Here is a 25,324-nt window from a genome sequence, read left to right as displayed (position 1 = left end):
TCGTCATGATGAGAGGCTGAAAGGGCGAGACTTTTAAACATGGCAAATAGCTGGGATACTCGCCCATCTGCACGCTTAGCGGGTCGGACGATGGGATGGGGGTTCACCTGCTGCTTTAGGGAGCTGGCAGTTGGATGAATGGGTAGAGCAGCAGCATCTCGGGATGGGGATACCCAGGGAAAAAACGTTCTCAGAGGAAGCTCATTCTGCGCATCTAAAGATCGGAGCGCGGCCGGACCCAGGCCCAGAAAGACATTCACCTTTTTTTTTTTTTTTTGTGTTGGTTTCTTTGGGTGGAGAATACGAGTAGCTGTACTGGAGAACGCTGGAGTCTTTCTAGGGCTCCGAGACGGCACAGGCTTTGGGCCTGTACTATAAACACGTAAGGGAAGTGAAAGAAACAGCTCCTGCTCTCTCAAATGCAAACTAAAAATAAAAAATAAAAAAATCCATCCGGATCCCAGCGGTCATTTGCTAAAATGGAAAGCAGGACTGAACCCTGGCAGCAGCCAGCAGTGAGGGTGCAGTGGCAAAGATGGTGTTACGCTGCTTTGACCTAACGTCTAGGGCATGAAACAAAATGCACACAGTCAGCATTTTGTTAAAAAAAATACATCCCTATCACGGAGCACTTGCTGGCAGATGACAAATCACAGCAGCTTCATGTTTGAATAGGGCACTTTCAGTACAGAAACTGAAGCCACTCAGCACCGCCTGGCAGTAGGCATTCTTCACAAGGTCCTCCCCACCCTCGGTACTTGCAAACTGGATCCAAAAGGAAAGTGGAGCTTCCCCCGTGCACTTCAGCCGGCCTTTACCTGATGCTTTCCCCGGAGCCAGCAGCTCTGTGAAACCTCCCCCCCCAAGAACTCGTCTTTCTCCGAAGCACGGAAGAAATCCGACAGACGAGGACCAGGAGACCGAGTGACCTCTTCTCTGGTTCCTTGGGATAACTCAGCAGTCCAGATCCTAAGGGCCTGGCACCCCCAAGCGTGGGACTCCATCAGCCCCACGCCCTCAGGACAGGAGACCGAAAGGGAGGGACTGAGCCCCCGAACCAAGTGGGCTCATGAGTTCTGTCAAACCCTTTGCTTCAGACAGAGCCATCCCACTGGGGAGTGTTAGAGCCCCCACGTAACTCCTGCTCGTCCTGGCCTCATCTGCTGGTGACGGTGGAGACCCTGGACGCTGGGCCGACACCCTTAACCCCTTCACAGAAAGAAATCATAAAGGTCAGTATGGCCAAAGGAAAAACGAAAAGCTGAAGCATTGAGAAATGTAACGGCTCCTAAAAATCTGTGCTTACGGCCCAAGCTTTCTATAGGTTTTTCCACTGCTGGGAGGAGACGTCTACAGGAAAAGAAATGAACATCACAAACTCATTTAAGCACATGGATCGTTCCCCTGCAGATCAAGAAATGTGATGTAGCTCATCCCAAAAACAGCTGTGTGCGAGGCCAGACCAGGCCCTCCAAACCAAGATGAAACCCCCTCGTTTCACAATATCTAATTTGTGACTAAGCACATCTTCCAGCATGGTTAGGAGACAATTTTAAAAGCGTACAGGATAGATGGACATAGGAACTGAAATATATTCATTTATTAGATTCTAAAGACAAGGAACTGATTTGCGACTCTGGATTCGTGACTCGGGATGGGAGCCTCTCGCACCTTGCTCTCAGTCTGGAGGAGGCGTTAGATTAACACCCTGTTCACAAGGATTGTATCGCCTCCAGTGGCTAAGGTGCTGCTAATTTGTCTCTTGGCTGGTGCTAATCCGGATAACTCTTATTGCAGGAATTCCCAGCCCACCACAGCCCCTCGACATAAAAGCTTCCTTGGCACAGCCCTAGAGCACCACATCTGAAAAGGGGACCGGAGTAGTCGCATAGCTCTCTGCTTCAACGGCAGGGGAGAAGAAAAACTGATACTTCACGCATATCCAGAATAGCTCTCTGCTTCAACGGCAGGGGAGAAGAAAAAAGGATTCGCACTCACAAAGCGGGGAGTAGCTGGCTTGTTACGGCGGTTACTACCCCAAACCAAATAAGCCTGATACTTCACTTTCAATGCATATCCTGCTTCAACCGCAGGGGAGAAGAAAAACTGATACTTCACGCATATCCAGCATAGCTCTCTACTTCAACGGCAGGGGAGAAGAAAAACAACCAATAAGGGCTGAATAACACAGTCTGGGTAAAACAAATAAACATGGGTGTAGCTTGCTTATTGCGGCGGTTACTACCCCTACTACCCCTAACTAATCAAGCTTGATATTTCACTTGGTTGCAGCTCCATCACTGCTCTCTACATTAATGGTGGAGGTGGAAGGGAAATAGAACCAAAGAGCTAAGAGAAACAGATAAGTATGAGAAAAAAATGTGAAGCTTGCTGGGCAGACTGGATGGGCCGTTTGGTCTTCTTCTGCCGTCATTTCTATGTTTCTATGTTTCTATGTTTCTATGCTACCATCATCTTCCTCCGTGGTCCTTTAAAAGAAATCAACCTGTGATCATTCCCGGTTGCTTTTGGGATTCGGAGAGCTGCTGGGCACGGTGCGTGCAGCGGCAGGAGGGGACATGATGACAGTATGCCGGGCAGCCGGTGCCAGTGTGCCTGCTGTGATCCAGTTGGAGTCACCACTGCTTGGGTTTTTTTACACTTTCTGCTAGGAAGCTTTTAATCTAAACAGAAGGTTGCTGCAGGCATTTACTGTGAGTTAGAATCAGATGGCAGGGCGCCCTCTCTAACAGCGACCCTGGGCCACAGGGAATAATGACTTTTCTTATTCTCAAGAGCTGTTTCTGTGTGCAGCAGCGAGATAAGACAGCTACAGCGATCGACGCGCTGGTAGTGGCATCCACTTTTTATCTGTGCTAATATCATACGGGTAGTGCCACCAGCGTACCTGGGGCAGGGAAGGCCATTGCGGATCCCGCAGGTTGGACTTGGATCTGTTGTGGAGAAAAGAAGACCCTGAGAGCGCCAGCTGGCAAAGCGGTAACCTTACTCATTAGTACCTAGTGGTACACTGGCATATAAATCTCCAGGTGTCAGCTGGGGTCAGCAAGCCTTGCCAAGATGACCTCAGCCAGATATTTATATGGGAGACTATTTTGGGTCCTGCAATTTCCTCTTCTTTTGGGCTTCCAGCTCAGTTGGAAAACAGCTTCTACTGGGCTACGGCGCCAAGAGGCTCGATTTGCAACTACCTGGAGTTTTTCCCCTATCTTTTTTTTTTTTTTTTTAATAGCCCCTGTCCAACTCAACCCAACTCAGCCATTCCAGTCACAGCTCTCAACCCGGGGAGGCGACAAACTGCAGTTCCCACTGGAACCAAGCCACCATAGACCCGAGGTCCGGCCACTAGGTGCTGCCAGTGAGCAAGGGCTGGAACTCTCTCCCCCCGCTGCTGCAGCATCCCCCCCCCCCCCGGCCACGCCCGGTCCGAGGAGCAAAACCCGAGCCTGCGAACGAAACCCAGGTCTTCTATGTGGCGGAGCCCCCCGAACCCGTCCTGTGTGAGGGATTTTAAAATTACACACCCCACAGAGACAGCAGATGCTCAGCACCAGGCAGGGGTGCTGAGCCTACTTCTACACTGGGCCTTTGGAAACGACCTCGCCCCGATCCATGACCCTGAACAACGCAGGACATTTCATTCTGTCAGGAGAGAGATGATGGTTATTCACCTGACCTGTGTTGATGGTTAGTTTCATCGATAGCCACCCTGAGTTTAATGTAATTTTAGAATTTATAAACTGCCTTTACAGCAGATCCGACCAAGGTGATGTGCACACAGCATAAACCCAGTAGATAACCAGCATGGCGCCAAATCCTAGAAGACTTTCCACGCAGTCAGCAGAAGCATCCCTTATACACACTGGCGCGGTCATCCAGACATCAGCAGCATGAAAAAGGTGCAGTGGAATTTACGTTAGACCCTGCTGCAAAACACTGGGATAATAGCAATTCATACTATTTTAGTATTAATTTGGATAGCTCTGTCAGGCGTACACAGTGCTGTACAAAGACATGAGACGCAGACCCTGCTCCCTGGAGCTTACATTCTAGTCAAGACAGACAGACAAGACACCCAACCAAAATTTAAAAAAAAACAAAGAGGTGGCTTTGAGTTAAGACAGTGAGGCCGTGATTTGGGGAGAATTGAGTCAGGTGGTTTAACATTGGGATTAATTGAGGAAGAGGCATCTTTGAGAAGTGCTGGCAGGAAAGAGTCTTGTATAAGGAAAGAGCCAGGAGGGTGGGGTAGAATAATAAACCATTCTCCTACCTTAATATAGCCCTCTGCAATCCTAAACAAGCCACACCAGCAGGAAAGAATGGGGGGAAATAGTTTAAATCAGCAAATGACACCCCCCCCCCCCGCTCCTGTAGAGATCCCATCTTCCTCAAATCCATTTAATCCAATTTTCTCCATAGTGAAAAAGATGAACCATTTTTTGTGATGCTTCAGTACATCACTGCCGACCTCTGCTCATTACACAACTCAATGCTGAGAGCACAGCGCTCTTAAAAGAGTACAAATTGACTGCGAGCCTGATGCGGCAGGCCATCTTACCAAGCCCCTGGATGCTGTCCATCACACCAAGTGGGAGGATATGGCAGATCCCAACTTCACCCATTCCAGCCATGAATGCTAGAGCCTCTTTAATCTGCCACCTCAGAGCGGCACAAAAACCATATGTCCCAAATCGCACCTCCGTAACCCTCAATCAAGTCGCCAGCCATCTGCCGTGTGCGGCCAAGGCACCAGCGAAAAAAAGATTATTATGCATACCATTCATAAACTGCAATAGCATTCCCAGCAAGACCATAAAAGTTATAGCCCAGATCCCTTTGAGGTTTCTGAAATGTGCCAAAGCAGCTGCCTAGGAAAACATCTCTGTGCAAAAAAAAAAAAAAGGCCTTTTTTCTTGATATGATAACCTCTCCAGAATTTCTGAACTCACTCGCACCCTGTGTTGATGTCTGGCAGACCTGGTTCAATGCAAATCATCACATTGGGAACACTCCCCGAAGATCTGGTATATGGCAAAGGTTCTTGCTATTCCAAAGCCTTAAGTTGGTGACCAGCTCTCAGCCGCAATCGTTACTTTTGTTGCATTTAAAGATCCTGGAATTCCTGATCCTCCAGCAGATCTCTCTACTGGGGCAGAGCATCGTATAACGAAATGATTTAGTCTGAGTCTGACCACCCTGGCTAAGGATGTATTCGGAAGCTAGGCCTTTAGTGGATTCAGCATTCTCATGCAGACAAATGTCACATAACTATAACTGTGATAACATAAGAGGGAAACATGTGCAGAATAACATGAAAAGCCAGTTGTTTTGGGAAACCACTTGTGTTTCTCAAAACATTGTTTCAGATGTGCAGACGGAAAGGGTATAATTAACGGAGGCAGGAGGAGGGAAAGGGCAGAGCAACAGACAGGAAGAGAGTCCTCACCGACAGAAGCAATTCAGCTGCCCTAACCGTAATAAAGTACATGATCAACTATTGCCTTTGCTATATCTGGAGTCAGTCATTTCTAGAATGTAACAGCATTAATAATAAGCACTGCTAATCTCTGTATCTATTGTGTGCCGACTCCGATTGTGAGTAAATGTGGATAAGTATGGCTTTGTGCTTTTCTTAAATAGTGGGTGCTGTCGGGAGGGGAAGAGCCTGGGGATACCAGCCTTTTGTGTCTTTGTTTTTTGTCATTTACTACATTCACACAGCGTGAACCTGCAACACATCCTTAGCATGGATCGTATAGGATTCTGCAAAGACTGCAGCGCATGTGATGTAGTTCTGGTGCTTACTGACTGCAGAAAATACGGGTGCCAGAAGAACCTGAAGATAGGTGCTCAATTGTTGAACTCACGGTTGCCTTCAATAGGGTGACACTGGTTTGTTAGTGATGACGTCAAGAGTAATTCCAGAGTTGCTGAGATGCTCTCTGCAACAGGAAATTTTATAGGAGCCAATGGCCTCAACAACTCCATTCAACCTGTATACAATGATCTACCAACAACTAGGTCTCCTAAGTTCATATATGCAGATATTTGCTGTACTAGTCAAGCTCCATCATTTTATGTATTAGAGCTTGTATGGAGGCCAGCAGCTTAAGAAAGGCTTGAATAAATTCCACCCAAGATAAAGCAGCTGGGTCCAAACCAGGCCCAGAAGGAACTGGAGCTGGTCCCACAGAACTGCCCTCGCCAGCGGAGGAACCTGTTAAGGGAGAACCAAGATCTGGCTTCCCCCCCCCAGTCAAAACCGTGACCAAACCATCATCAGAATGGGAACAGCCCGGCTTAGCAAAATCCCTGAGCGTCTGAGCAGTGCTGACACAGGTTAAAAGCCAGGTCAGGCTGAGAAGCCCTAATGTGACAGGCAACGCAAACAGGAAGACGCTTAGACTTCTTGTTTATCGGCACCATAGTAACCGTAAGTGTGCGTTGGCACGATTCGCGCTTAAAAAAAGAAGTGCGCCTAGAATTACGTGGCCAAGCGCATGCACAACTTGTGCGCCCAGTGAAGCTCGTAAAAAGTTTGTGCATAAAAAAAAACTAAGCACACAATGCGTGCGCAGAGCCGATGGACTGCACACATCGACAGCCTATAGAGGGCAGCAGAACACGCACGAAAATGACTGCCGTGGCCTACCACGCGGTGTGCAAGAACAACGCCTAATTGCGGGGCCTAGCCCACTGAGGGCTGCTCAACCTGCCTGGCTGATCAGTTCCCCAACCCCAATGGGAGCGGGAACGAACGTCGGTATGGTGCGCCAAGAACGGAGAGCGGAGGAAGTGCTGAAACCCCTCTGTCTCTGATTCAGGTGAAAACTTTCTTTTTTTTTTTTTTTTTAACCTTACCTGAACTCAGCGCTTACCAGCCGAGTACGGAGATGGTCTATGGCTGTGGGGTGAGAGGGCATCTGCCGTCACTGCCACGCTCTGCCTCCAGCACCTGCTGCCTTTCAGATGAACTAGCAGCTAAGTCCACACCAGGAAACCCAGCTACTGGACCAAGGCAGACCTCTGAGGGACCATGGAAATCACCTCAGGAATTCTCAACTGGGGGGAGGTATCACCGCAGGAAAGCGGGGCTTTTTCTGAATTTAGAATTTCAGATTTCTCCTTCCAGAAAGCTCGAAGCAATCCCCTTAGGGAAAGCATGTCTGCATCTGCTGGAGACGGAGAATACTGGCAGGCTGGGGTCTCTGCAGGGTTATATATATACTGTGAGGTCAGCTTGTACTGTCTCCATCAGCTGGCAGGGGAGCATAAACCCACTGGAACTGAATCCATCTGTCTACATGCTAGGAAAATGTTTAATCAGAAGAGCAGGACATTGACCCAAGAAGAGAGACAATTTGGTTATATTTATTGTATATTCTGTTCAAAACTTTGAATCTGAATTTAAAAATATTAAATCCAAATGTTTTTGAGGGGGTGGAAGGAGGAAGGTAATGGAAGCGTTAATTGAGAAACTGCCCATATTTGAATTTCAAAAGTTGCTATTAGGGATGTACTTTTGTTGAAACAAAATGGGAAATTTTAATGAAAATTACCAGTTTTGTTTAATTTTTAAATTGAAAGAAAAACAAAATTGTTAAACTACCAGCTCTTCCCTCTCCCCATCCCACTGCTAGAAACAAATTGTCTCCAATTATTTTTTTTTTTAAGTTCCTCATCCCAGGTCTTCCCCGTTGCTGCTCTCCTACAGCCCCATTACCCTTTCAGATAATACAAGGGAGGCACTCAGAGAAAATTCTTTATCACTCAATGCACAAGCTCTGGAATTCGTTGCCAGAGGATGTGGTGAAAGCAGTTAGTGTAGTTGGATTTAAAAGGGTTTGGATAAACTCCTGGAGAAATCCATAAACTGCTTTTAATCAATAGGGCATAGCCACTGCTTGTTGCCTGCATTACTAGCATGGGATCTATTTAATGTTGGCTACTTGCCAGGTACGTGTGACTTGGCTTTCCCACTGTTGGAAACAGGATACTGGGCTTGATGGACCCTTGGTCTGACCCTGTATGACATATCTTATGTAGAAATCCAAATGGCACAGGAGCAGCCCCCAGGCACTCTTGCCCAGCTGGTCCCCACCTCTGTACCTCCACCTCTGTCACTGTCCTAGGGCTGGCTGACACCATTTTTAAGAAGGGATCTGATCAGTCAGGGGCACCAAGGGATCACTCCTGCCCCATTTGGATTTCTATAGACCCATGAATGGGGTAAGGGTCTCTGGAGGAGAGAGCAGGAGGAAGGGGGCAAGGCCTTGGGGGCTTCAGGTTTTTTTTTTGTTTTGGGGCGGTGCTGCATGTTTTTGCAGGGGAGAGGGTCCCCGGTCCCCAGGTTTTGTTTTTCATTTGATTTATTTTGGTTCAAACGAAACAAAATAAATGCAAGCGCACACCCCTGATAAATTCGGCACCCAAACCCTTGCAGGGAGCAGAAGCCCCGGTGTCTCATGGATCCCAGGTGCCAATGGGTGCAGCTCAAGAGCCAGAGAATCCCTCCTCGCCACTATAGCGGGGCTGTAACAGAGCCAGCAGGGGCTTCCGGGCACGAAAAAGGGGAGGGGCCGCCGCCCTGCTCCGGGGCGGAGTTACCGAGGGCCCCCCCTCCCCGCCCGCAGATGTCCACACCAGCTGATGCCTTTAATTAGCGTCAGCGCGAGCGCCGCTTCCTTCCTCCCTCTGACAGCAAAGACCGCTGTTCCCGTGCAGCACGCGCCCGGGCTATAATTACAGGGGTGGGGGGAGACGTGAGTAAAGGGGGCGGCCCTCTTCTGGCTTTTTCCACTGCCAGAAGAAGAGGGGGAGGTAGTGCCTCTTTGCTGGGCAGCTCGGAGGTTCTGAGCTTTGCAGGATATCTGTAATGAATATGCATGAGCACACGATATATATGCATACGTTGCAGACCGCCTGTAATGCATGTTCACTGTGGCGAGTCTGCAAACTCCACGGGTTTAGGTTTGCCTCCGCCATTAGGTTACACCTGTTAGTGTGTGGCGTGCCCCCCACCCCTCCCCAAATTGGGGCAGTTATTTTCCAAACATGGGTCAGAACCCACGGAAAATGTGTCCGGAATGGATTACTTTAAAATAAATGACAAAAAAGTCAATCGAAAATACATCTCTATTACAAAACTACTTAAAATGTTCTGAGAGAGCCATTGCCATACATGCAAACGCGCATATGCAAATTATAAGAGGACCATCAGAGCCACTACGGAGTCAAAAGCATTGCAATCGTTGGTCCTGTTGAAATGTATCTGTTAGATGTGGTTTTGTAAATTTCAGAGAATGCAAATAAAATAAATTGACTTATTTTCTTGGGAATTCTTTACTTAAACTCCTCCTTCAGCAGGTCATGTTTGTAAACACAAATTGTTTTTCAAGTTTGCAAGTAGCATGCACTATTTACTGAAAACAAAAAGTACTCCAATTTTTTTTAAATGTTTCCGTTCCTTTGAAATGAAATGAAAATGGGCTTATTTGTCCCATTTTATACTTTCATTTCACCTTTCATGGCTGCTTGGCCACTTCAAAGCAGAGTACAATCGGATTAGATTACTATTAAGTCACAGGGTTGAGGTAATACAAAAACATAACAGTTCAGTTGTAGGGATGAGTTGGTCTAAGAACATTACAGATAAGTCATGGGGTAGAGGGATTGCCTGAGGTTCAGTCAAAGTTTGCCTTCCATCCCCAACTGAAAACGTGGCTCTTCAGCCAACAAAAGCACAGCCATAACAGACCGGCCCCCAGGAACCCCCAATAGACCAAACAAACAAATATTACTAGGGAGGCACCTTCGTTTCCGACGCTCCATCTTCCCATATGTACCGCCGAATCGGAAACGAATGAGTTACTGGGGGCCGGTCTGTTCTGGCTGTGCTTTTGTTGGCTGAAGAGCCACGTTTTCAGTTGGGGATGGAAGACCACGTAGTCACTGGTGGCTTGAAGGGGGGAAAGAGAGAGAGAGTGCCACAGCTCAGGTGCCACTCGCTTCAAGGTTCTAAACCTGAATTACTTTTTCCGGGAGGCCCTTAGGAGAGGGAGCGAGCAGACGTGGTTTTTGGCTAGATCCCAGATTTCGGATGCGGTGCTAAGCACTTCATTTCTCAGAGAAGAAAGCCCTTCAGTGCCTTGAATGTGAGGGATAGGGTTTTGAACTTAGTGCACAAGGAAATTGGAAGCCAGCATAGCGAGTGTAGGAGGGGGAAGGCCCACATCCCAATTTCTGTTGCCAGCTCGGCTGGGCTGTGACTGTTCCTAGAATTAACTGATTGGATTAAATTCTCCTGGAGACCACTTATCTGTCCCTGGGTCGGATATTCTTATACTGTAACATAGAAATGACGGCAGAAAAAGACCAATCGGCCCATCCAGCCTGCCCAGCAAGCTCCCACACTTATTTTCCCATACTTATCTGTTTCACCGACCACCAACTTCAGGATCCTTGTTGGTAACTGTTTGATTCAAATTTCCTGTCACCCCCTGCCACTGATGCAGAGAGTAATGTTGGAGTTGCATCAAAGGTGAGCATAAGGCTTAATGCTTATGGCTAGTAACTGCCACAGAGATGCAGAGACAACTGCTGTCTGTGAAGTTTTAAGAATTACACCTTGTTGCATCTGCACTGAATTAAGCCCAGTTGCTTTGCACTTTTCTGTTTGCTACTGCATTAAGGGGCCGATGCAATATTTGTGCGTAGAAAACGGGCGTTCAGTGTTGAGTGCCTGTTTCCCCAGCCACCTCTCCTGGGCACGCGATGCAATATTTAAATGAGAGTTCACACTAAAAAGGAAGCACTAGGAAAAATTGTGCGTTCCTAGCGTCTCTTCGGCATCGGACGTACAGGAGAAGTGGCTGTTAAGCGTCCGTTTTCTCCCGCTACCGGCACAATATATACGCTCAGATACACAGCCTGGACTGTGTATTTCGTGCGTTTATATCGGGCACCCAGAATTAATTTTTTTTTACCTGAGACTTTTTTTTTTTTGTACTGGAATGTGCTTTCTGTAAAATTTGCTGTGTTGCAATGGTGCATTGGCCATACGGCAAATTTTTGGCATTGCTGGTATTAGCTAATAGCTTCATCTACATGGAATCTACGCGGTGGTTTGGATGCGCGTTTTGGAAGCGCTAATCCCCGTATTGCATCTGGGGTTATGGATGCAGGTCCAAAACATGCGACCAGACAGTCTGCAACTGTAAGTCTTAATTTACGACAACGCTGTTACTACAGAGACTGAACTGTGTTTTGCTCTACTGTTTGAATTTTAACCACCTTAGAATATCAGTGAGCATTTAGGAAACAGCCAGAATATTGCGTGCGCTGTGTGTCTGTCAGTGTTGGGGGGGGGGGGGGTGCTACATGTCTCAGTGCTGGGGGGAGGGGGTCATTCCTCGGTATTACAGATGCTGTGTATCTCTCAGGGTTTTTTTGGGGGGGGGGGGTGGTGGGGAGGGTCATTGCTGAGTATTGCATGTGCTGTGTGTCTGTCAGTGTTGGGTGGGGGGGGGTGTGCTACATGTCTCAGTGCTGGGGGGAGGGGGTCATTCCTCAGTATTACAGATGCTGTGTATCTCAGGTTTTTTTGGGGATGGGCAGTAGGGAGGGTCAGTGCTGAATATTGCATATTTTGTGTGTCTGCCCGTATGTAGGGAAGTTTGTCTTGGACCCTGGTTACAGAATTTGTGGAACTTGCACTTCAGAGACAAATGATGCCACAGAATGTTCACTTCTTGCTTTTCTTCTGACAGGAGAGCCACCAGTGGTGCAGAATAATAGATCTGAGAGACTTCTGTGGCCTGTGGGACTCACCCTATAAACTGCTGCTGCTATCACGGGCCTGACAGGAGGGCTTTCGGCCTCATCCATCGCAAAATTGTAAATCACGTTTCTGAAGGAAGATGGAATGTTCCGAGAGATTCTAAGTCTTCCGAAGGGCTTGCACACATCTTCAGGAATCAGAGGATACTACAGTAAGAGGTGCGGGTGCAGTCTGCAGCATTACGAGCGAGTGGAGGGCTCCCGTCTGCGGAGCTGCAACCTGGGAGCTTGGTCTGCAGCACCCAGGGAACGGGGAGGATTCTGGTCTGCTGAGCTGTATGGGGGGGAGGGGGCCTGGTCCAGAGAGCGACTCTATGCAAGCGTCATGCTCTTTCTGGTTACACATGTTATCCTTTGGCCAAATTGATGCCATATTGGAGTTTGAATCTACAACTTATTTTTGTGAAGTTCTGAGTTACTTTGGAGGAGACCACAGTCAGCAATGCAGATTCTTTTGAATGAGCATCTGGGGGTAACACAGCTGATGATTCCAAAATGCACTGTTGCTAATTGCAAACTTTTCTAAAGAAGAAAAATGTTATTAAAAAAGGTAATATGTTTGAAATGCACAATGTCTAGCGCATCATTCTACTGAGTATATCAGTCCTGGAGACAGCCGAGTGCTTTGCAGGTCCTGACACCTTTTACTAGACCAACCTAAAAAGAATTCTGAAATGCACCAGTCCCTTCAGGATCACATAGGTCCCTTCTGCAGGTACAAACCTTTGGACATTTCAGAAAGAAATGTGGATTGAGGTATTGGAAAGAGAGGATTCCCTGACCCTTGGCTACTCCATCCACTTCTCACTGAGCATCTCTCTCAGGCGATAACCTGCTTTTGGGCTGCTGTAATGACGTGAGCTGGTAATCCTGGGACTGCGCTTGGTCGGAGACGGGCAGGGAGCAGCAGGAGAGAGTCGGCCCATGAATCAGTAGGCTCTCTGCTGCCTTTTTTTGACACTTGGATATTACGGGGGGTGGGGGTGGGGGAGCTGGAACCCCAGAGGCGCCATGATGTGTGAGGTGATGCCTACCATCAGTGAGGGGCAGCCCCTGAGCCCTGCACTAGGCCCCCAGAATGGATCGGACTCTGACTCAAACTTGGAGCAGCTGATGGTGAACATGCTGGACGAAAGGGACAAGCTGCTGGATACGCTGCGAGAAACCCAGGAAGCACTGGGCGTGTCGCAGACCAAAATGCAGGAGGTCATTCATGAGAGGGATCAGCTGCAGAGGCAACTGAGTAGCGCCCTCCCACAGGTAAGGAATGAGTCCCAGGCCACGTGCTTGGTATCGCAGGCTGTGAAATCTGCTTCTAGAGCTCCAAGACTTGTTGCAGTTATAAAGTTTGGTTCTGTTATAGTATATGCATTGCCATGCATGGTGTTGGTGATGTGGAAGAGGTGTTGGCACAGGTGGCTTGAGAATGAGAGAGGGATGTTAACACATGGTTTAGGGATGTGGGAGAGGTGTTAACGTGGCTTGGTACTGAAGGGGAGCTGCTGACATGGGGCTTTAACATAGGTTTGGTGAAGTAAGAGATTTTGATGTGGGAAAGGTACCGATGCTTAGGACTTGAGGATGTAGAAAAGGTGTTATGGCTGTGGCTTGGTGATCTGCCTGATAGAGGTGTTGATGCGCGTGACTTGGGGATCTGGGAGAATCGTTGACGCACGTGGCACAAGGGTATTGGAGTAGAGTTGATGCTTGTGGCTTGGTGATTTGGAAGAGATGTTGATGCACATGGCGTAATGATGCGCGTGACTTGGGGATCTGGGAGAATCGTTGACACATGTGGCAAAGGGCTATTGGAGTAGAGTTGATGCTTGTGGCTTGGTGATTTGGAAGAGATGTTGATGCACATGGCGTAATGATGCGTGTGACTTGGGGATCTGGGAGAATCGTTGACGCACGTGGCACAGGGCTATTGGAGTTGATGCTTGTGGCTTGGTGATTTGGAAGAGATGTCAATGCACATGGCGTAATGATGCGTGTGACTTGGGGATCTGGGAGAATCGTTGACGCACGTGGCACAGGGCTATTGGAGTTGATGCTTGTGGCTTGGTGATTTGGAAGAGATGTCAATGCACATGGCGTAATGATGTGTGTGACTTGGGGATCTGGGAGAATCTTTGACGCACGTGGCACAGGGATGTTGGAGAGGTATTGAAGCATATTGCTTGGTGATTGGAAGATGTCTTGATGCACATGGCGTAATGATGCGTGTGAGTTGAGGATGCAGGAAAGATAGTGAGCTGTATAGTTTGGGATGCAGGAGAGATGTGCAGTTTAGGGACGTGGGCAGTAGTAATTTTCCAAATAGAAAAAATATGAGGTTGGATTCAGCGGGGGCCTCCACCTTCCAGTTTGTTCCTAATAGGAAAAAGGAAGCAGATTCCGATAGGTCAGGGTTGGTGAGCCGGCAGAAAACCATTGCTGGATGTGGGAGAGGTGTTTGACTGTGGCTCTGGGATCTTGGAAAGGTGTTGCTAATGCAGAAAAGTGATTCTTGAACTGTTTCAAGCGTGCATTAGATTTTTCTGTACTGGACGCATAAGTAAAGACTTTCTAAAAGAAAACCCGAGCTACAGTTGTACAGTGTAGCACCTCCCTCAGGTAATACAGATCACCAAGAGAGGGGGGTCTACTGCCACGGAAGAGAGAAGCCCACCTGCACCTGTGTGGATGGGCAGGCAGAGCGGGGGCTGCGGGTTACCAGTGCCACATAGCTTCTGGGATAGAGGAGCCCTGCGCCTTCCTGTTCCAGCTCCCCCTTTTCATAACAGGGTACCCAAACAATCGCCACAGGTGACTGATAACTTATAACTGAACTCAGGCATAAGGGGAAGGTGGGGATAATGAGGCATAAATCAGCAGAAGCCCCCCCCCCCCCCCAATAGGAAACAACCACTGAAATAAAACGAGCAAACATCACAGCAGGTGACAGTGGGGAGACAGATCATGCAACTGAATAAAGTTTTATCAAACCTTCCCTGCCGCTTAACTTCCAGGTACCCAGGAAATGAGGAGTAAGTTCAAGCCTGAGTTTTTCCCCTTCTGCCGAAAGGGACGTGAGCTTGAAAAAGCAAAGAAGAGGCAACTGGGGATGACTTTTTGTGTCAGGGAAATAGCCATTTTATTCCATCTGCAGTGTTGATCAAGTTTCCTGCTATCTGTCTTCTTGTAGGGCAGCCTGGGCCCGGTTTTGTTTTCTGTTCACACAGACAATGACTGTAACTGAAAGGTGTATTTTTCTGCTGTCTGTGGACCCTTGGGCAGAGGCGAGATTGACCCCTCCCTGCAGGTTCTCACCGTCGGCAGGCAGCGCAGAGACTGCTCAGGAACGTCACCTTTACCAGGCAGAGACTGGTCAGGAGCGTCACCTTTACCAGGCAGAGACTGCTCAGGAGCGTCACCTTTACCAGGCAGAGACTGGTCAGGAGCGTCACCTTTACCAGGCAGAGACTGGTCAGGAGCGTCACCTTTACCAGGCAGAGACTGGTCAGGAGCGTCACCTTTACCAGGCAGAGACTGGTCAGGAGCGTCACCTTTACCAGGCAGCACACGTTCCCCCTTGGTTGCCGGGACCAGCAGGGCTTAGGCGAGGGTCTCCGCTGACGACTGGAGACATGGTCCAAGGCCAGGCCAGGGTCGTGGGCAGTGGTCAGACGTTTTGAGGACCCAGGTTGGGGGCAGGCAGTGAACAGGCATATCCAGACTCCAGATGAAGGTCCAGGGCCCGCAGCGGTCAAGCGTATCCAGAGTCCAGGCGAGGATCAAAGCAGGGATCCGTCTGAGGAAGGCAAGAGGGATGGAGAGGCAGAGGCAGGCAAGGCTGGAACAGGTAGGGATGAAGACCGAAACAGGCTGAGACAAAGGCAGGAACACGCACCACACAGGGTAGCTGGGCCTGTTGCTGAGGCAAAGAAGGGCCGTGGGTGAGGTCCTGAACTAGGACTCGGGCTGGTGATGTTACCTTCGGGTGCTGCGGTCTTTTCCCACTGCGGGCCCTTTAAAGGTCGGGAGCGCGTGCGCCTACGGAGGCCTCGGGGAAGCAGCAGTCGCGGCGGTGTTCTGCAGCGCGACAAAGAAGCCGAGAGGCTTGGCATGGGAGATGAGTAGCGCGGCTCGGGGGTGCTCCCTGTGAGCTGCGAAAGCATTTTCCATATCATTTCCTGGTTACGAGGACCTTGACACGAACCCCCCCTAGATTTTCTGTTAACCGGCTAAAGCAGCAACAAGGTCTGAAATGTTTGCCGAGATAAAGTTCCTCTAGATTTCTTTGTCACTTATCACTCAGCTCACTGAGGGGAGTTCTGGGCTGCAGCTACAACTCCTGGATCTGTTTACAGGTTGTAACTCCCAACAATCTCCCTCCCCAGCCTCCTCTTCTGCTGCACAGCTCTTAGCCACTCCTCCAAAAAGCCTTCCCCCCTCCTTCTTTTTTGTTTCACTCTTACCATTCCTTCCTGGTTGCTGGCCAGTTCTCATAGGCTCTCTAAGGTCATGGGGTCTCCTCAGTAGGAGATGCCTAGTTAACCAAGTAGCTGCTGGTTCTACAAGAGGATTCAACTTCATGTTACTGCAAGTAAATCTTTGATTTTTCACAGAGGACGTGCAATGTCGATGCCCCTATGGCAGGTCTGAGACATAGTTTAAATACTTCAGTCTTAAGACTTTCCCTACTGAGGGTAGTAGGGACTCAGATTATGGCACCCTGCTAGAATAGTCACTTATGTAGTCCAATACACAACGGTGTATATATTTTGTTCTTAACATTATACGATGACTTTTTTGTAAAAGCTTGTACGTTGCTTGTAAGTTGATGTGCAAACCATTTGCCTTTTCTCCATGAGACAGATAATGACTCACTGCAGACAGAGATGCAGTGAGTGCAGGAAGTGTGAAAAAGCAGCAGAATATTAATGCACGGAGTGCAAGCTCCGAGACACTGCAATTCTGTAGGAAAGTATTTAATGCTCTGCTAGCAGGAAGTGTTAGCTGCCAGGTGTGAAAATGTAACAGATTAAAATGAGCGAATAAAACAGAGATTGGCCAAAGAGAGATGATCTGGGTCATGGAAAATCTGAGCCTTTAAGCGATTCACCTAAAGACCTTTGCAAGGAAATGTTGACAGAGGATGCTGCAGAGGGAAGGGACATTTTCACAGACACAGTATTATCCTAAGTGCTGCGTTCTCCAGGGGTAGGTGCTATGAGCTTGCTTGTATCGACAGGAATTAGAGGAAATGAAAGCTTCTTGTAAGTTTTGGTGAACTTTTCATTTGCTTGGACACGAAGCCAAGCAGAATTCTTTAAAACATTTTCATTCCCCTGTATTGGTGTTATTGCTGTGTTGTTTGGTTTCTGGTGGGGGGGGGGGGGGGGGGTTGGGCTCTATATTTGTATCATTGTCTGATTTTTTAATGTTTGTTGTAATCCACTTTGGGGTGCCTATAGGAAGAGGAATATCAAGGATGACAATCAAGTAAATACAAAATATATTGAAAGAAAATTCAAAGGCATTTTGCATGTGAATTGAGAATTTTTAAGGGGGGAGGGGAAATGGGGCAACATCAGAGTGCACTTTAAATTTCTTGTGAGCGCCGGTTCCAGTAAGACCAACCAAACACAGTCATAAATGTCCACTTCTCCTTTCAGAGCAATGGTGATCCCCTCCAGTGATGCAAGCTTGGCCACCTTGATCCCCCAATTGTGGGGGTCAGCTTCCAGAAAACGCTATAGTGAGATGGGCAGCGCGTAATAACTGATCAATCAATTTACTGTTGACTTGTGGCCTATGTTGAGATCTGGAAGGTTCCCTTTAACAGCCCAATAAGCATGAAGAGGTGGACAGGGGAAAAGGAGTCTTAATTTCAGAAGTAGCCTGTCTCACTCGGTGGTGTAGCCCGAACTGATCTTTGGGTGGGCACAAGGTGAACATGGGTGGGCTGTAGACATGCAGGGCTGAGACTTATATGTTGTATTCTTATTGATAAATAATGCCATATACTGCACCTACAATGGCTTTCTAAGTCGTTTGCAACAGCCATTATGCATCATGCATAAAGCTTTAAAACATTTTACCTCAATTATTTCAAGCACTTACCAGCATTAAAAAATTCTATTAATCTGTATTAATTTACTTTATATTTATTGCAGTTTATAAATGCCCAAGTATGTCAGATCCAATCAATCATGTAATAAAACAAAAATCAATGTATTCATGAATCCTCTTTGCAGAAAGCCAGAATTCATCATAACTACAATAAAATAGCATTAATTATCAGAACAGGTCCAGAGCAGAGCTAGAACAATTCACATTTTAATCAACATGAAAAAAAATTCAAATTCTGGTGTCACCTCAGCAAAAAATATCCCTCCACTGCTAAACATTTTGTGAAGTTAACACACACTCCTGCAAAGAAAGAGACATCTAGAAACTTGCCATACCATACAGTCACAGCACTGACTCTCAGGACTCAAATAACAGCAACCTTATGAAAAAGCAGCAATGCAAACACTGAAGAAAGAGAGCAAAATACAAAAATATAAGAATTGCACATTCCCAAAGATGGCATATTCCAATTGCTAAAATCTCAAAATTTGTTGTCTGATCTTTGTGATTTTCTAATCAGTTGGTCCCAGTTTTCTCTTTCCCCTTGTTAATCATTTCCTAATTCCTGTTTAGAGTCTCTCTTCTTATTCTGTTTCTTCTTATACTGTCTTCTTCCCTTCCTCTCTCTCTCACACACACAGGCTCATGCGTTCTCTCACAGACGCTCTCACTTTCATTTGCTATCCGTTTTTCCCGCGTGTACTAGAAAGTCGGCAAAATACATGCGTTCCCACCGAAACGAATGTGACGAATGCACATCCCTACAAATTTCTGTAGCATTACTAGACATGCAGCACTGCACGGATACATATATGAGAGAGTCTCTGATCCGTGGAGCTTACAATAGAGTCAAGAAATACAGACAAGATGATTAAGAGTTGCCAGGAAATATTTTTGTTGCAATAAACATTATTAAGATCAATAAGGCTATGATTTCATATGTAACCAAGAACTGGATAGAGGTTTATTGTTTGACAGTAAATATTTGCTTTGGGCACCATAGAGAGAACCTCATCTTGCTCTGAGCTACACGAAGTTTGATTTGGACTTTCCTTGTGACATGGAGCTTGGGGGCAAGCAATGACATAGGGATATACAGTATGTGATAAGTGTTTATCTATAGGTTGGGGGGCATGCAGCATCCTTGAGCAAGAAAATAAGAGATGTGGACTGAAATTGGAGTGAATCCCATGGTTCTATTTAGAGGTTGCATGAGAGCATGGAGGTTGGAGGGACTGGGAAAGGGAAGTACCCCTTGAAAACGCCTGCTGATTGAGAGACACTGCACTGGCAGGTTACAAATTGGTGCCCAACTTGGAGCTTTTGGGTGCAAAATCGAATGTGGAAACTTTTTGTGCATTAGCGACATTTGATGTAAAGGTGACATGTTAAATCTAGGATGGCCACAAACACAAACAGGTGCCAAAAACTACTCTGTAAAAATCCTACTCTAAAATACTCAATGTAAACAATCGAGGAAAGGGAAACTGTATCAGCAAGCAATGCAAAATCCAATCTGCAGTCTTATGCCCTCGGTGGACTTTAGACCGGATCATATCAAAAGCATTGAATTTTAAACATTTACAGCCGTGCTTCTCAACGGGAGGCTGCTCTCTCGCCAGCCCTGGTGGGAGCTGGGTGACATCTCCTTTATCTCACTTCCTTCTCCTCTTTCTGGCCTAGTGGGAGGCTCTTCCCTCCTTCTCCTAGATCAGAGCGAGAAATTGCCAACTGCTGCTCTTCTGGGCCCGATGGGACACCAACGTTATCTTCCCCTGCCGGGCCTGCTCCCTTCACCTTGTGGGATGCTGGGCAGGGAGACGTAGGAGCACGAGGGCTGCTGAGTCGGAAGGGGTGGGAATCAAGGGGTCGAGGGTACCTGGGCGAGGAGGCAGGGAGCTTCAAGCAGGGGAGAGCAGGAACCCAGAGAAGAGGATACAGGGTGGGGAGTCGGGAATTCTGGGCAGGGATGTGAGTGTGAAGGGATGATTGAAAGGGAGAGAAATGAGGAATGACAGGGCCATGGAAGGGGAGTGACAGGCTGCAAGAGTTAATTTGGGGAATGTGCATTTCTTTTATCTCTATACTTTGCTTAGTGCGGGAGAAAATGTATTTCTGTTTCTAGTTCTCCAGTTTTGCACTGCATGCAGAGTGGTTTTTGGGGTTTCCATTCCAGTTTTAGTCTCCACAACTGTAATTTGTGTTTTTTTCATTCTGTGTTTGGTGCAGGTCAGTTCTATATGTGTGACCAAGGTGAGGTATTTTACATTTGAATCCATCTTATGTGTTGTGTTTTCTCATTAGGTCATGCATTGCTGCCTTCTCATAGGTAGGGCTCTTGTGCCTAGAGTGAGTTGGTGTTGCTGTTACTGAGATGACACCAGCATCAGAGGTTCTTTTGTGTATGGCGAGTTGTACGGGGAAATGTCCTAGCTCTGCTCTGCACCCATTGTTGGGGGATGGGAGGGATGCGGAATATACGTTTAATCATGTGTTGGGTGTGGCACGCATGTGAGCATGGGTAGAAAAAACGCCGAGAACCACTGATTTACAGTATTCCCCCCCCCCCCCCCAATCCTCCCTGTACATGTGCCAGTCCTGATGGCAAGGCTGGTGTTACTTTCCCAAATCTTCTTCAAACAGAGCAGTTTCACTGTTTGTACTTATCTGGATCAAAACTGGGCTTCCAGTAGAAAAGATCAGTGAAGAACCCCGACATTGCTGATGTTTCGGCATTCAGCGCCTGCTTCGGGGGATCGTTGTAACTTTTCTCTTTCCGGAATGTCGGGGTTCTTCACTGATCATGCAGGAGGCGTTACTTAAACGAATAAATAACTGTGTGCACCAGCCTCTCGGAAGGACTATAGAGGGATCTACCTTTCAGTTAACCCTAAGGCAGGCATGCTGAAAGCCTATTTGCAGTCTTGCCCCACAGACTCTTGAAAACGATAGTCCCATGCAGTGGGTGCATGCTGCCAGCAGGCAGCGCCCTGACACAATCAGATGCTCCTGGAGGACTAGCGGGCTCTGAGCTGCTAAATCCCATTAAAACAGGTGTGGGCCACTCCAAATGCTCTTTCGGCATTCCTCCCCTCCCCCCTCCTGTTTCTGTATACTTGACCGCCTGCCAGGAAAGGCTTCTTAAGCACACGGCACAGAGTGAGAGACCGAAAATATTGGCAACATGCAAGAAATTTCAGTACAATGCAGTGGCTGCAAATGCTTGAAAAGCACATGGCCTTTGACAACCTGATAAATATTCCTCCTGGCATTTTAGGCTCCCAGGACGCACCCATGGATAATAGTTACCTTTCTTCTCCATTCTCCCCTTTCACCCCGTCAGAATGCGTTAAGCATGGAACTATTTCTGTACCTCAACCTGATGTAACAGAGGGATTCCCGTGTTTCGGGAAGCTTTGTCACCTTTGTTCCAAGATAGAGATAGGGAGGAAAACATGTAGCTTCACGGTGAGAACGTTGATTGAGCGCCCGGTCCTTACCATTGGCAATCAACACGATCTAACATGTCGGTGGATCAATCCAAGAGAAAATCTCTGATGGGAAATGGGTTGACCTACTGGAAAAACCTTTGCTGAATTAGACAATGTATACAGAAATAAACATTGTTACCAACACGTCACACAGGAACATCAAGCCCGCCTTCTTCCACAGTCTAAGAAAAATACAGATTTCATAAAAATATCACAGAGCCAGGACATTGTGTTAACCATTAGTAAACTCACCTACTCAAAGAAGCATAAGAATAACACTGACAGGCATGAAAAATAGAAATTTAGTAGTCTGACTCGGATCACTAATCATTGTCAGTTGGCCATGTCCATTGGCAAACTGAAAACATCCAACAGGTTTTTAGAAAGATTAAAGTCATAAGTGATGAAGGGAAGCCACAAACCGATCTGTTTGAAGAGAGAGAAAATATAACATGGGGAGATGGTCTTTTGGGCATTCTTGATGGATCACCCTAGGGTCCATTCCACATGGCGCTGCAAACGTGGGCCGGATCTTCTATGTTCCTTTGCTTTTCCAGGAGTTTGCAACACTGACCAGAGATTTAAACGCATGCAGGGAGCAGCTTTTGGAGAGAGAAGATGAGATTTCGGAGCTGAAGGCAGAGCGCAATAACACAAGGGTGAGCAGAAAGAGCTATCTTCCTGGGGGAATGGAAGGAAAGTCAGAAGCTTGTCTTGCTCCTAACCATTAGAATAATGACCCCACTCATTGAAGGAAGAACACAAGTTGGAGCTGGCTAGTTTACCTAATTGTTATCATTTTTCTTTATTACTTTGAGGTTGAGATTCAACGCCACTTGGCCAGGTAAGTTCGGACTTATCCAGCTAAGTGGCGCTGTTTCAATATTTGACTGCATGTAGCAGCCGCCACTTAGCCAGATAATTATTTATCTGGGTAAACAGTTAGCCAGCCAAGTGGGGGGAGGGACAGGGTTGTTCCAAGGTGGAGCTATTTATCTGGCTAGTTTAGCTGGATAAGTGAAGATTTTCAGCCGCATCTGGTTAAGTTAGCTGGATAAACTTATCTGGCTATTAGTTGCAGCTGCACCACTGAATATCCCAGTCAAGTTAGCCAGATATGTCTATTCAGCTAAATGGCTCAACAGCTGAATATGGACCTCTTAATCCAACACCTCATGTTATAAAAATGTATGTGCTTAAACTTCCCAATGAAACAGGTCAAGTCTACAGTCCACAAAAAAGACGAAAATAGTTTGTTTGCCGTCTATATGCAATCAAATTGCTCTTTTTGACTTGCAGTTGTTGCTTGAACACCTGAGTGCTTGGTTTCGCGGCACGAGAGGTCACTGAGAATGACCGTGGTCAAGAGGCAGGCTCAGTCTCCCTCTGGCGTTTCCAGTGAAGTAGAAGTTTTAAAAGCCCTGAAATCATTATTTGAGCATCATAAAGCTTTGGACGAGAAGGTGAGAAAGTCCATCATTACCTGCTGCTGGATGAGAAAATGAGAAATTCTGTCATTTCCAAGTTTTGGGTGAGAAGGTCTGTTATTACTTGGTGTTTGGTGATGAGTTGAGAAGGTTTGCCATTGTTTGATTGTGGTTGAAAGAATAACAGTTTCTGTTATTACAGTACTTGTTATTGGGTGAGAAAGTCTGTCAGTACCTGGTAGAGGGTGTGAATGCCTGGTGTTGAGTAAGAAACTCTTGTTACTACCTGGTGGAGGGTGCAATGATGAGATAACCTGTCATTGCCTGGTATCTGGGAAAGTCAGTCATTAGTTGGGTATTCATTGAGAAGCTTGCTATTACCCGGTGTTGGAGAAGAATGTTTGGTGGAAGGTGACAGAATGAGAAGGTCTGTCATCACCTTTTGGAGAATGAAAGGTTGAGCATGGGTGAGAAGGTCTGTCATCACCTGTTGGAGAGTGAGAGGTTGAGCATGGGTGAGAAGGTTTGTCATCACCTGTTGGAGAGTAAAAGGCTGAACATGGGTGAGAAGGTCTGTCATCACCTTTAGGAGAGTGAAAGGCTGAACATGGGTGAGAAGGTCTGTCATCACCTGTTGGAGAGTGAGAGGTTGAACATGGATGAGAAGGACTGTCATCACCTTTTGGAGAGTGAAAGGTTGAGCATGGGTAAGAAGGTCTGTCATCACCTTTTGGAGAGTGAAAGGTTGAACATGGGTGAGAAGGTCTGTCATTACTTGATGGTGGCTGAGAAGGTATATGACATGCAGCTGGAGAGTGAGAGTTTGAGCATATCTGTCACTAGCTGGTGGGAGCTGAGAAGGTCTGTCCTAGTCTGGTGGAGAGCAAGATGATGAGAAGATCTATTATTCCCTGGTGTTGGAGGAGAAGGTCTTTTTCTCTATTAGTGGTATTCAGAGTTGGTATTCAGTGAGCTTGCCCACCACTCTTCCTCCTCATGATGATGCCCTGTACAGACAAACTTGCTCCAGCCCTACATCCCCCTAGGACCTATCCTGACTTAGAAGCTTTGTTGTTACCTGGTATTGGATGAGAATGTCTGATAGTGACAGAATGAGAAGGTCTGTCATTCCCGGCACTGGGTGAGAACATGCATAATTGACGATAGGGGTTGTTATAAAGGGTGAGAAAACCCAGAATACAGCTATAAACTGTGGGTGGAGGGATGTTAATCTTAGACATTATTAGGTTCAGAGGCATCATTAGTACAGGCAAAGTAAAGTTTTTTGGTAAACTAACTGCTGTTAACTTTTTATATCTAATTCTAGGTGCGAGAGCGTTTGCGTGCATCGCTGCAGAGAGTGGCAATCTTGGAAGAACAGCTGGCAGCTGCCTGTGAGGAGGTATGCTTGCCCAGGCAAATTTACCCACCTAAAAAAAGGGGCGTTCATGATATGCACATGTGACCAAAATTTGTAGAACTTGTACGTTATAAATGGTGCGTTGCTTATGTGCAGAACTTTGCATCCCGTTATTCAGCTGCATAGCAATCCGGCTGTTAACGTGAGCTTCTGTGTGCATCTTAGGCTTCAAAACTGTCTGGGTGGGGCTAGCTCGGTGGCTCAGTGGTGGCACTGCTTGAAATTACGCATGTAACTCTGTACTGGCAGGTTTCCCCGAGTGTACACAGGAACTTGGTTTAGAACATGAGAACACTTGGAGAGTCCCTCTGGTGCAGGTGATTCACATCACCTGCAGCAGTTTATCATAAGCATAGAAAGGGGTGTGTCTGAAAGGAGAGAGGGGGCTGAATTCTTTGGGCAATCTCTGTAGCTCACTTTCCACAGATATGTTGTCACATGTAAAGGTAACCAATGTCATGCTTATACTGACGGGTTATTTTGCCTTCCGTTGATGTGCTCACATCAGATGCACGGCTAGCGCCCTGCACAACGGCAAGAAAGGACACAGTCCTGGAAGATGTGGATGAGTTCACATTGAAAGAATGGATACCTCAACAAGGAGAGAGGGTAGCCCCATGTTTTACCAGGACAAAAACAAGAGCATCTTAGCAAAGCTGCCTTACATTGTGAACTTGTGCAGAGAAGCTCTTTACCTCAACAAGCACTTCAAGAGTTAACATGTAAGATGTCTTGGCATGCTTAAAGTGAGAGCCCTCATTAAAGGAATATGTTTGACGGCCTAGAGTTGACCAACAGGTTGAATGATCAGGAAAGGAATACTTTGTGTTCTGAGCTCAAAGCATGCCAAGATTAACAACTTTCTACCCGAAGGACCAGCTAGACTCAACATGACAGAGGATTCCCATGGATTTTTCTGGTTCATTTAGTAGGGTTGATAGTTGATAGGTTGATCCCATACTGTTTTTTTCCCACTGCAAGCAGGGACTTGTATTTCTGTTTTTCTT

The 25,324-nt window shown here is 47.0% G+C and overlaps 1 protein-coding gene across 1 annotated transcript in view; it reads left to right on the top strand.

Annotated features, from left to right (window-relative positions):
• LOC115082429 (liprin-alpha-2-like) overlaps positions 1-25,324 on the top strand; it is a gene marked incomplete at its 3' end in the record, with an annotated part of 61,107 nt that overhangs the window by 12,209 nt on the left and 23,574 nt on the right. Inside the window, 6 exon segments of the mRNA XM_029586660.1 lie at positions 11,793-13,122; positions 20,209-20,232; positions 22,028-22,129; positions 22,770-22,782; positions 22,785-22,933; positions 24,225-24,299. Of these exon segments, the coding sequence (XP_029442520.1) occupies positions 12,874-13,122; positions 20,209-20,232; positions 22,028-22,129; positions 22,770-22,782; positions 22,785-22,933; positions 24,225-24,299 (612 nt within the window).

The sequence above is a fragment of the Rhinatrema bivittatum genome, unplaced genomic scaffold (genome assembly GCF_901001135.1).
Source record: "Rhinatrema bivittatum unplaced genomic scaffold, aRhiBiv1.1, whole genome shotgun sequence".
Taxonomy (NCBI): domain Eukaryota; kingdom Metazoa; phylum Chordata; class Amphibia; order Gymnophiona; family Rhinatrematidae; genus Rhinatrema; species Rhinatrema bivittatum.
The sequence above is the reverse complement of the archived record's forward strand: the minus strand, read 5'-3'. Positions and strand labels throughout refer to the sequence as shown.